At 36.6% G+C, this 12,278-nt stretch overlaps 1 protein-coding gene across 1 annotated transcript in view; it reads left to right on the top strand.

Annotated features, from left to right (window-relative positions):
• Nucleotides 1-12,278, top strand: part of LOC311091861 (NACHT, LRR and PYD domains-containing protein 3-like) — a 52,220-nt gene continuing 39,942 nt past the window's right edge. The window contains exons 1-4 of the mRNA XM_084127968.1: nucleotides 1-240; nucleotides 8,772-9,040; nucleotides 9,442-9,486; nucleotides 9,720-11,535. Of these exons, the coding sequence (XP_083984094.1) occupies nucleotides 8,785-9,040; nucleotides 9,442-9,486; nucleotides 9,720-11,535 (2,117 nt within the window). The 5' untranslated portion in view covers nucleotides 1-240; nucleotides 8,772-8,784. The remainder of the gene's footprint in view (nucleotides 241-8,771; nucleotides 9,041-9,441; nucleotides 9,487-9,719; nucleotides 11,536-12,278) is intronic.

Raw genomic sequence — 12,278 nt, 5'->3', positions numbered from 1 at the left:
CCGTTACAAGAGGTAGAGGATAAAAAATAGGCTATATCAATGGAAAGACTCCACCAAGATACACTAACACATGTGTGTTTGTTTGCTTGAATGGATGTTTTTCTCTCACAGTTTATTCTCTTTTCACTCCTTAAAAACCATTTCCGCTCAGTTTTTCATGAGATCACGGAAGTGAAGTTCAGTGCTTTTGTTGAGCAAGGTGCCATAGAGGAACATTTATAAATATTGTCATTATTCAAGGTAAGTTAGTAAATATTTTAAGTTACTGAACAATGTTTAAGTGTCATGTGTTCAGTAATCACAGAAGATTCATGCAGCACAACTCTTAATTGTGTTAGATTACAGTCTTTACTGAGTTCGAGATTATGTCATTTTCAAAACTGTTTTATAAAAGATGTTTTGTGAGCTGAACAACTGGCACACTGTATTTCTAGTTTCCCTCACATCCTTGTTTTCATTTCTGTCAAACATTACAGTTTTTTCAAATTGCTTACAATTTCTGAAACTATGGCTCTAGAAGTGAAGTTAATTGGGGTCGCACACCGGACGAGAAGTGCAGCGCCGAGTTATGGAGCGAATTATGTGCCATAATTTAACAAACAAATCCAGCATTTTGCAAACAAACTCAATCTACTTCGCAAAGGAAAACTCGACTCGCAAACAAACTCGATCCGCTTTGCAAAGGAAATCTCGACTCGCAAACAAACAGAAAGCAATGTGCAAGCACAAAGGTCAGTTTGAGTGAAAATGCAGTGGAGTAACAAATATGTATTGTGTTTTACAAATATAAATAAATGAGCCAAGATAATACTTCACAAATATATACAAACCATCCTTCAAATTGCATGTAACCTTTGAACAAATACCAAATCTAGTGCATACAAATGCATATCTGTCTGTTATGATTGTGTGACGCTTCGCTTTTTATGAGATCTCTCGGCTCGATTTTCTCACAAATGCGTCCAGGCGGATTTTCTCACAAATGCAGTTGAGCAACTTCCTCTTCTAAAACAGTAGATGGCGCTAAACTAGAGGCTAATTTAGCGCTAGTCTCCCAGGAGAAGCACTGATTTGAAACTTGCCTTTGCCTACAGCTGAGGAAAATGGCTGATGAACGGGTGTGTTTCTGTCTTATTTGATCTATAATTAACCTTTTTGAGGTTTTCTCTTGCAAAATGTTTATTGCATATCTAGACAGAAATCCACATTAGCACTTAGTAGCACTTCATTCTCTCTAGGATCGGGGAATCTATAAGCTGAAAGCTCTGCCATCATGTTGCTTTTTGTAATTTTTTTCTGCATCGGACTCATGCGAAATTACTAAATTAGTGATTATGTCTACACTTGAACGGATCTATTTCTTTCGTTCTCCATAAATTAATGAGAACATTTCATTTAATTGAGCGGCGGGTTTCATTTGTGTGTCCAAAATAATCATTTGGGCACTGCATAGGCTACGTCACAGGCAAGTTAAGAAACAATTGTATATTGTTTTTTTGTGTGTTTTTTTTCATTAATTATTTGATTACATTAACAGTTAAGCTGACTGAATTCCAACTAAATAAATAAATAAATGGGACCCTCCTTTCAATTAAATTAAATGTTCTCATTAATTTATGGAGAACGAAAGAAATAGATTCGTTCAAGTGTAGACATAATCACTAATTTAGTAATTTCGCATGAGTCCGATGGAGAAAAAAATGACAAAAAGCAACATGATGGCAGAGCTTTCAGCATAGATTCCCCGATCCTAGAGAGAGTGAAGTGCTACTAAGTGCTAATGTGGATTTCTGTCTAGATATGCAATACACATTTTGCAAGAGAAAACCTCAAAAAGGTTAATTATAGATCAAATAAGACAGAAACACACCCGTTCACCGGTCATTTTCCTCATCTGTAGGCAAAGGCAAGTTTCAAATCAGTGCTTCTCCTGGGAGACTAGCGCTAAATTAGCCTCTAGTTTAGCGCCATCTACTGTTTTAGAAGAGGAAGTTGCTCAACTGCATTTGTGAGAAAATCGAGAAGCACCTGGCTGCAGCCTGCAGATTTGGGCGGGGGTGCACCTGGGGCGGGGCTGCACGTGCAGCCCCGCCTACAATGCTTCTCATTGGTTAGTGGCAAGTGATGACGTCGATCGCGGCGGGGCCGCACCTAGGGCGGGGCTGCACGTCTCTTCCCGCCAACATCTCTTCTCATTGGTTAGTGGCGTGAAGTCATGACATGATTCTAACATGTTTTCATTTCCGATGTTCATCGCTGCATGCTGCATGGTGAGTACATTACAGGCAAGCTACTCTTTTTTTGTTCTAATTTTATTTACATTTTATTTTACAATGTTTAATTCTGAAGTGGCGTTTAGTGTGATGTTAATTGGTGTAAAAATGAGATCGTGTAGTGCTAACTTTACTCATCATATCATACAAATAACTAGGACAGCGTAAGTCTAAGTGTGTGTATGTGTGCGTGGTGTGTGTGCGTGGTGTGTGTGTGTGTGTGTGCGTGCGCGCTAGCGCGCGTTTGCGTGGTGTCTGTGGTTTTGGTGGGATTAGGATATGGTGTTATAACCATAGGTTAAAACAGAGGCCCTTAAAAAGAAATACAGTGGCAGAACTAAACCAGGAGAAGAAATATAGGATTTAAGAGTTAATAGTAATATACAAAGATATATTGTAGGATATTTTTTTCTATGAATACATTGATTAAATGTATTTTGATATTATTGTTATTAATATATATAAATATATTTAAATATAAGGTTATGAAAACCTTCAAGCTTTTAAAACTATTTCAAACTTTTAGGATAGGCTTTCTCAAGCCAAATTAAAGTTTGTGTTGACAAACTTTTTAAACTAGTTTGTTGTTCATAAAACAAGTAAGTCTCTTAGGTATTTTACAGACAAAGCCAATAACACTCAAGCATATCTTGTCTAACATTTTCCTATAATATGTTTAAAATATATAACAAATAAATTCCTTGTATGACTCTGTACTATGTTAATGCCTCTCTTTAAAATGATTCCATATTGTTTGTTCTGTATTTGATCTAAATTAGGTGTTGTGAAGTGGAGTGCATTTTCCAGACAATATAAGCAAGAGTTCCGGGAGCCCTACTCGCTGACTCTGTGCTTGCACTGCACTGAAGTATACAAGCACTGCCCACCTGGGTCTGGGTGATGGCCGAAGGGGAGTCCTGCGGGGACTTTATTCTGAGAAGGAGGTTGAGGGCTATTGCTCTGTTGACTGTTTTTTTTTTTTTTCAGGCTGAGTAGATTGTGTGTGTGAGTGTGTGTGAGTGTGTGTGTGTGTGTGTGTGTGTGAGTGTGTGTGAGTGTATGTATGTACGTGTGTGAGTGTACGTACGTGTGTGAGTGTACACGCGTGCGTGTGTGTAGGTACACGCGTGCATGTGTGTACGTACGTACAAGTGTATGTGTGTGTGTGTGTACGTACGTACGCTTGTGTGTGTACGGTTGATGTATGTGATTATCTGTATGTGTGCATATCTCTTTTTGTTTTGAAATAAAAGTTATCACTGGTTTGAGTTTGTTTTTTTTGAGTTGGCATGCATAATATGGGATACAGACAGAGATTGACAAATGTACTTTATGTAGTTAGTTTAACTTAAAACTACTTTATTGGCATAAATGTTTTATAATAACCTAATGCACAAAAATAAACAAGAACTATTACAGAGGAATGATTAAAATAAAAAATATAAGGTGCCATTAATGTTTACAGTAATTTTGTAATTTACACAGTGAAGTGCAACAGAATGTAAAAAACCTGTAATTCCTTATGTTTACCTTAGATCAGACATAGTTAAAACTATGGATATATGCTCAACTACTTTTTGCTGCTTTCATTATTACTTTAGAATTGTTTTAATACTTTATCATTTTATTAAAGTAGCCTATTATTTCAATTATTATTATTTTTTTTATTAATGCCAAGGTTTCAAAAATATAACTTACATAGCAAAAATGTACAAATTACATACAACGGAATAAAAAAAGCAAAGCAGCATAGTACATATACTCATAAAAATAAAACAAAAAACAGAACAGAAAGCTTTAATGAAATAAATGAAAAAGTTGAAACAATTTTATTGTCTTAAGAGCTTTAAGATTCTTAGATGACGAAATGCTTTGGATGTATTGGATCTCTCTTGTAAAAACAATGAATAAGGGATTCTGCTGAGTGAATTTACTACGGTGAATGTGAAATTTTGCAAGGAACAATAATAGATTCATAATAAAATACTCATTAAATTTAGCTTTTTGTATATTAAAGAAACCAAACAGTACATCCTTAAAAAGCAAAGAGAAATCCGGAAGCACATTGCACTTAATAAAATGAGAAAATTCAACCCAAAATAACTGTTTGTGAGGACAATCCCAGAAGATATGAAAAGCAGTTTCATCAGGGGCACCACAAAAAGAACAACTTGTGTTTATATCTGATTTAAACCTTTTCAAAAAAGCTTTAGCAGGGTAAATTTTGTGTAATAATTTAAATGAAACTTCTCTAACCTTATTAGTTATTATGTATTTCAAAGGTAGAGTCCATACTTTTTTCCAATCAATATGATCAAACAAGTTCTTCCAATACGAGGCCACATATGGAATTGTTACTAGCTCCTTTTATTATTTCAAATTTGCGCAAGCGTTTTTAAGACGCGTGATGTCATCACAATACGACGCATGCGCTGTCAGCGCGATATGGCACAAGAGTTTTCAACCGCTTTTCCTGTTTACCGTGGCGTCGACGTCATTACTGTGCCACTAACCAATGAGAACCAGGTGCGGCCCCGCCTCGATCGACGTCATCACTTTACCCCAACCAATAAGAAGCGTTATGGGCGGGGCTGCACGTGCAGCCCCGCCCCAGGTGCAGCCCCACCCCGATCTGCAGGCTGCAGCCAGGTGTACTTGGGAAAATCTGCCTGGACGCATTTGTGAGAAAATCGAGCCGAGAGATCTCATAAAAAGCGAAGTGTCACACAATCATAACAGACAGATATGCATTTGTATGCACTAGATTTGGTATTTGTTCAAAGGTTACATGCAATTTGAAGGATGGTTTGTATATATTTGTGAAGTATTATCTTGGCTCATTTATTTATATTTGTAAAACACAATACATATTTGTTACTCCACTGCATTTTCACTCAAACTGACCTTTGTGCTTGCACATTGCTTTCTGTTTGTTTGCGAGTCGAGATTTCCTTTGCAAAGCGGATCGAGTTTGTTTGCGAGTCGAGTTTTCCTTTGCGAAGTAGATTGAGTTTGTTTGCAAAATGCTGGATTTGTTTGTTAAATTATGGCACATAATTCGCTCCATACTGCGTCGCGTCTAGGACAACTCGAGGTATCGCACATCGGACGCGCACTTTCTCAGTTTATGGCCAGGAATATTATGTTTAAGGACATTATGGAATTAAGATAATGTGTGTACTATGTTATGATTGTAGTGTACAATTAAATGCAATCGTTGCTAAGTCTGCAGTCTGAACACTTTACCTCAGAGCGCCCATTAACTGAATGAATTGAGAATCACCTGAAAATCCGATAACATCAGCAGTTTTCATCCACGCAGCTGATTTCTGTAAATGAATGTAAAACTAAATGTATATTGCAGCACAGGGTGAAGTCAGTATATAGCCTACATTAATGACGATTTGAGACAAATAAATGTACATTTAATATAAAACTATGTAAATGGCGCTCTGTGGCGCGGCAGGATTTTGAACACGGTCCTGAGTCGTAGCTGGAGCTGGGTGCCGCAGACAGACGCCGAATGGCGCCGCCGGTGTGTGTGTACACTCATAGAGAATAATGTGTTCGAATTTTAAAGACGTGGCGCTGCGCTTCTTGTCCGGTGCGACCCCCTTAACTCTACATACAAAACCACAAAACATGCAAAACATCAGACAGTAATAACAATTTTAGGAACATTAACATTACAATTGTATAACATTACAATGTCTAGAAATCAGTTTCAATAGTAACTGAATAGTTGGGTTTAATTTGAGATCTACTAATATATTGTTAGTGCCGAGATTTTTCACGTGAATAAATCCATAGATCCGCATGATTTGTTTGTCTACTGTAATGGTCTGGTTGTTAGAACTGTCAGAGGTTACGGGTTCTAATCCGCACTCGTATATATATTTTTATTTTTTCCTCATCAAAACCGAATATGTTCATCAGTGGTTACAGTATATATCAAGCAGGGACGTCTGAGTGCATTTTGTTTTGTGATTTCACTGGAACGAATAGAGAGTCTCTGCGTCACTGATAGCAGCAGCTATGAGCACTTGGCATGATTTGAAAAACAAAATTTTAGCCCTACATTGTCTCTTATTTAATAAACTAAATTAATGCTCTGCTAGTTAACTGGAGATGTTTTATTTATTTGTATTAGGTACATCTGTGCCGTTGTTTCAAAAAGTGGTGTGGACAATATTGACCCTGAGAAAAAGTGGTGGGGACATACCACACAAATTATGCCTATGGCACAAATACACTGTATACTGTATGTATGCACAATTGATGAATGTTTTATTGAACTGAACTGAATCAACACTGAAGTGATTTGGAGTGAATATTGACACTATTGCGTCTTTGGCTAAGCTGCTTCTCAGGCGATTTGTTACTATTGTGAAGCTACTATTGTGAAACAATCTATATTGTAGCTTGTATGTATATTCAGTGTATGTATGTACATATATATATATATATATATATATATACACACACACACACACATAGGCCTACATATATTTACATACATATATTTATTTACACTATAAAAAGATCAATCAATCAATCAATCAATTTATGTATAAGTGTTTTCACACATGATCATTGGGTGTCGGTCATCAGGAAAATGAGTGTGGCATATAGAGAACTGTGTTTAGAGTTTTGCAAAAAGTTTGTTTTCAATTTCAAAGTGTAAAGCGTATAATGTGCATGGAGTTTTGCAGAATTGGTCTGAAGATTCAGTACATGAGTAAATGGTTTCACTGAGTGAGCCTCAAGTTCCACTTTTATTGTCTAAGCTTTCTAATTTGAAAAAACTGTAAATATGGCTTTAGGTCTATGACACTAAAGCAGTTAAAAATCTCTGTTTCTCAAATAAACTGTTCTTATTTTAATGAGATATTAAAATATATTTAAATGAGAATTTATTCATTTTTTAGCAGTTCATTTGTGTGTGTGTGTGTGTGTGTGTTCTGCTGACAGTCAAGTGCTTCAGATAGTACAGAACTGGAATAACTGGATACTGGGAAAATGTTAAATGTTGTTTTTCATTACAAGGTACATTTAAATGTTAAATGTTGTTTTTCATTACAAGGTACTTTTTATATGTATTTGCGAATAAGATCGGCCCTTTGGGCATATGGGGTGCCTTGGGACTCTCATTTACCTATTCACCCACTGCGCAAATTAATCCTTCCTTCTGAGAGATCTCCCTCTTCTGTTTCGGTTATTTATTCGTATCTTCTTGAGCATTCATACAAACCCTTATCTATTACAACTGTTTGGGCCAATGATCTTAATGAAGATGTGCATGTTTTATTTTTGGATCAGGTATGGGGAATGTTTAAGCTGTCTTCAATGAACCCCAATCATCAAATGATACACTGGAAATTATTACATACTGTAGGGTTTACTTGACTCCTATGAAACGTTTCTGTATGAATCTATCCTCCTCTACCAAGTGTAATCTTTGTTCTCAAGGATCTCTAGGCATGTACTTGCACTTCTTTTGGGACTGTCCCTCTCTCTCACCTTTTTGGACCCAACTCTCACAGGACTTATCATATATGTTGGGCACTGATATTTCTTTTATGTGGGGTTCCCCACATAATTTTTTCTTGAACGATTTTAGGGACCTTACCTTATCCATTCAACAAAGATATTTACTGTTAACCGCTCTCACAGCGGCAAAAAAAATGTTAGTTAACCGCTGGAATCCTCCTCACACAATGGACAGATGAACATGGACAGTATCTTTGCTGGACATTATATCAATGGAACTCTCAACTTCTCGTATGCATGGATCCAATGTTAAGACTGTGAATTTATGGCATGCTGCTTTTGATATTGTGTCAACTTTTTTAACATCTATGTATTTTTTTTTTTTTTAATTTTTATCTTTTTATTATTATTATTATTATTATTATTATTGTTGTTTTTTGGGTCTTCATTCTATGTTTGTATTTGATTTTTATTTTCTTGAAGTCTACCAGGGGTGGGATGGGGTGGGTTCTAGATTTGTATAGTTGCTTTTTGCCTTGTATTTTTGTTTTTCTTGACTTTAAAAAAGAAAACTCAATAAACAGTTGTTAACAAAAAAAATAAAAAAATAGTATGAAATATGTTATAATTATCATTCACAATCACTATTGTAAAATGTTGTATTTTCAAAGTTAAATTTGTTCTTGTCTGGTCTGAAATTTAAAAGATAAGTCTCCCAAGAAGACTATCATAATTGAATCTACTTGTTCAGTCTAATTCTATTGAGACTCAATCATCACCAGCAATCAGCTGAATCTGTCAGACCTATTAATGAGCACAGACTTTTAAACTGAAATACAACGTGAAGATTTTGTTTAAAGTTTTGACCTTTAAAGTTTAAATAATGTTTCATAATAGTTGATCTGATCACAGTGTCATTTCATTAATAATATTTATTTACAGGTACTTCCTAGATCTCTGCTATAAAAGTGCAAATATTTGAAGACTTTTTTTTCTTTGCTCCATCAGTCCTTGAAAGAAGATGCCATCTGTTTTAGAGCTGCTTTATGTTACTCTAGAAGACCTGGGGAAACATGATCTGAAGATATTTAAGTGGCACTTAAAAGAAGATGGACCCACTAGAGCTGGTAGACTGGAAAATGCTGATGTCCTTGATATAGTGGATATAATGATTATGTGTTTCGGACAATACGGAGCAGTGATGAAAACAGTGAACATCCTGAGGAAGATGAACCAGAACCGGCTGGCCGAAGAGTTACAGAACAACTACACTGGAGGTAATAAAGGAAAGAATAGAACAGATAGGCAGCATAGATTCATAGAAATGTGCATTCAGTTTTTTTTTTTAAAGAAGATTCTTACGTTCACAATTTATATTTATTTAACCACAAATATTTTAAAATATTTTTACAATTTAAAGATACTGTTTTCTATTTGAATATCTTAAAAATATATATTTTTCCTATGTTGCCATCACAGGAACATTTTCACAGCTGAATTTTCAGCATCATTACTCAATCTTCAGTGTCACACGATCCTTCAGAAATCATTCTAATATGCGGATTTAGTTCATAGTTTAATAGTTGTGCTGTTTAATGAAGTGTTGAAACACGATGCAGAGCTTTATTTAGGATACCTTGATGAACATAAAGTCTCATTCTTTTCTCTCTCTTCACAGTGCAAACATCATTCGAGCCAGCTGAGAAACGCCCAAGAAAACAAGGTAAATTAACCTTAAACATCCTTACAGCGGAATCAGAAATTATTTTAGCATGTTTGATGTATATTCATCTCATTACAGAACAGAACTGCTTTCATTATTATGAATTTAAATACCATATGTTTGCTCCTGTTGATTATAATGATAATCATGCTAATGTGAAAAATCTTTGTGTTTAATTTTCTAGTGTTGTTTTGTTCACACCTTTACATGTTTATTTATATTTTTCATAACAGATGATTTCTGGCTGCAGGAATTCTTGAAAACTCATAAAATGAAGATGAAGGAGAAAGTAGAGCACATCTTTGACTGTAAAAAGAAAAATGAAGAATATCTCAGGGATGTTTTCACAGAACTCTTCATTACGGAGGGGGATCTTAAAGAAGTCAATCAAGAACATGAGATTCGGCAGATTGATAAAGCCTTTAAACCCCATAAATCACAGGACAGGCCAATCAGATGCAATGATGTATTTAGTCTGAACAAAAATAAGAAAAAGATTGTGTTGACAAAAGGCATCGCTGGCATTGGAAAAACGGTCTCAGTGCACAAGTTCATTCTGGACTGGGCAGAAGGAAAAGCCAATCAGGATATAGACTGTGTTTTCCTGCTTCCATTCCGAAAGATGAACTGCATTAAAGCCCGAGAGATCAGTCTGCATGAGTTTCTGCAGAGATTTAATCCAGAACTGAAGGACCTGGAAACAGCAAAGATATGTAAGATATATAGTTGTAAGCTTGCGTTCATCTTTGATGGACTGGATGAGAGTCAACTGACTTTGGATTTTGACTGTGAAATTGAAAGCTTTGAGGAACGATCATCTATAGATGAACTTTTTTCAAGTCTGGTAAATGGGATTCTGCTTCCATCCGCTCACGTCTGGGTGACATCACGACCAGCAGCAGCCAATCAGATCCCTCCGGAGTATGTAGGGTTGTTCACTGAGGTGCGAGGATTCACTGACCAGCAGAAGGATGAGTATTTCAGAAAGAGAATCAAAGATGAGACTCGGGCCTCCAGAATGATCTCACACATTAAGAAATCTCGTAGTCTCTACATCATGTGTTACATTCCCGTGTTCTGTTGGATCACAGCCACTGTTCTTCAGGGCATCCCTAGTGGGAACAATGCAGGGAACATCAACACGACACTTACTGAAATGTACATCCACTTCCTGCTGATACAGATGAAGTTGAAAAACCAGAAGCATGACAGAAAAACAGAAAGACAACGTACCAAGCTCTTAGAATCCAATAAAACCATGATTTTGAAGTTAGCTAAGCTAGCGTTTGAACAACTGAAGGAAGAACACATAGTGTTCAATGAAGAAGATCTGAAAGCATGTGGTATTGATGTGAGTGAAGACTTTGAGTCCACTGGAATGCTCACTGAGATCTTTCAGCAAGAAGCTGGACTTCATGAGGTGAAGGTCTTCTGCTTCGTGCATCTGAGTGTTCAAGAGTTCCTCGCTGCAGTGCATGTGTTCCTCTGCTACCTGAACAAGAACATGGACGAACTGCAGTTTTTCCTTGAAGAAACACAAAACCTGTTACTCCCTCAGTTTAAAAAATGCAAAACCTACAAAAATATTGCTTTATGTGATTTACTAAAGAAGTCTGTTGAGAAAGCAATGCAAAGTCAGAAAGGACATTTGGACCTATTTTTACGGTTTCTGCTGGGCATTTCACTGGAGTCCAATCAAAACATGCTCAGAGGCCTGTTCACACACACTGAAGACAGCAAAGACAGCGTCACAGAAGTAACTAAACACATTAAAGAACAATTACAAAACGAGGACATCTCACCTGAAGCTTCAGTCAACCTGTTCTACTGCTTACTGGAGCTCAACGACAATTCATTATATACAGAAATACAAAGATACTTCAGATCATCTTCAGGAGAATACCTCTCATCTTCCATGTGCTCATTGATGGCTTACGTCCTGCTGATGTCAGAGGAAGTGCTGGATGAGTTCAACCTGAGGATCTACAATACTGGACCGGGAGGCCAAATTAATCTTCTGCCAGCTGTGAGATGCTGCAGAAAAGCCATGTAAGTAACTTGTTAACAGCTGTTTAATCAGTTTTTTTGTTTTTTTGTTTCAAGTATCATGTTTTTAATGATTTTGGAAAGTAAAATCTGTATTTACTAAAACGTAATAGTCTAAAATCTAAACAGTAATTTTATAGACATACTTTTGAAAGTTATTTTCACTTGACTGTCTCATTAGTTCCAGCATACATGACATTTATATATAATCTGCTCTCTGATGGACTGAAGAGCCCAAATTGTCAGCTGAAGATACTGAGGTTTGAAGTTCGTTCAATCCTTATACAACACCCAGCTCAGTATTTCAATCACTAAAAACAGTGGGACATTCTAAAACGCTTAACATGAAAATATATAAAGTGGGACAGATTTAAACAAAGACAGATTTTAATACATCAAATTGGGCAGTTGTGGCCTAATGGTTAGAGTGTCAGACTTGTAACCCGAAGGTGACGGGTTCGAGTCTCAGTACCGGGTGAGTGAATGAACAGTGCTCTCTTCCACTCTCATTACCCAAAACTGAGGTTCCCTTGAGCAAAGGACCTAACCCCCAATCGCTCCCCGGGCACCGCAACAAAAATGGCTTCCCACTGCTCCGGGTGTGTGTTCACATTGTGTGTGTGTTCAATACTCACTGCTGCAGAGCACAAATTTCGAATATGGGACACCATACTTGACTACACGTCACACCACTTTCAGTATACACCATATTGATGATGCATATTACAGTATATACAGATACATTG

This window comes from Abramis brama, assembly GCF_963993115.1.
Source record: "Abramis brama genome assembly, chromosome: 11".
In the NCBI taxonomy this organism is placed as follows: Eukaryota; Metazoa; Chordata; class Actinopteri; order Cypriniformes; family Leuciscidae; genus Abramis; species Abramis brama.
This window is presented reverse-complemented; position numbering and strand designations above follow the sequence as displayed.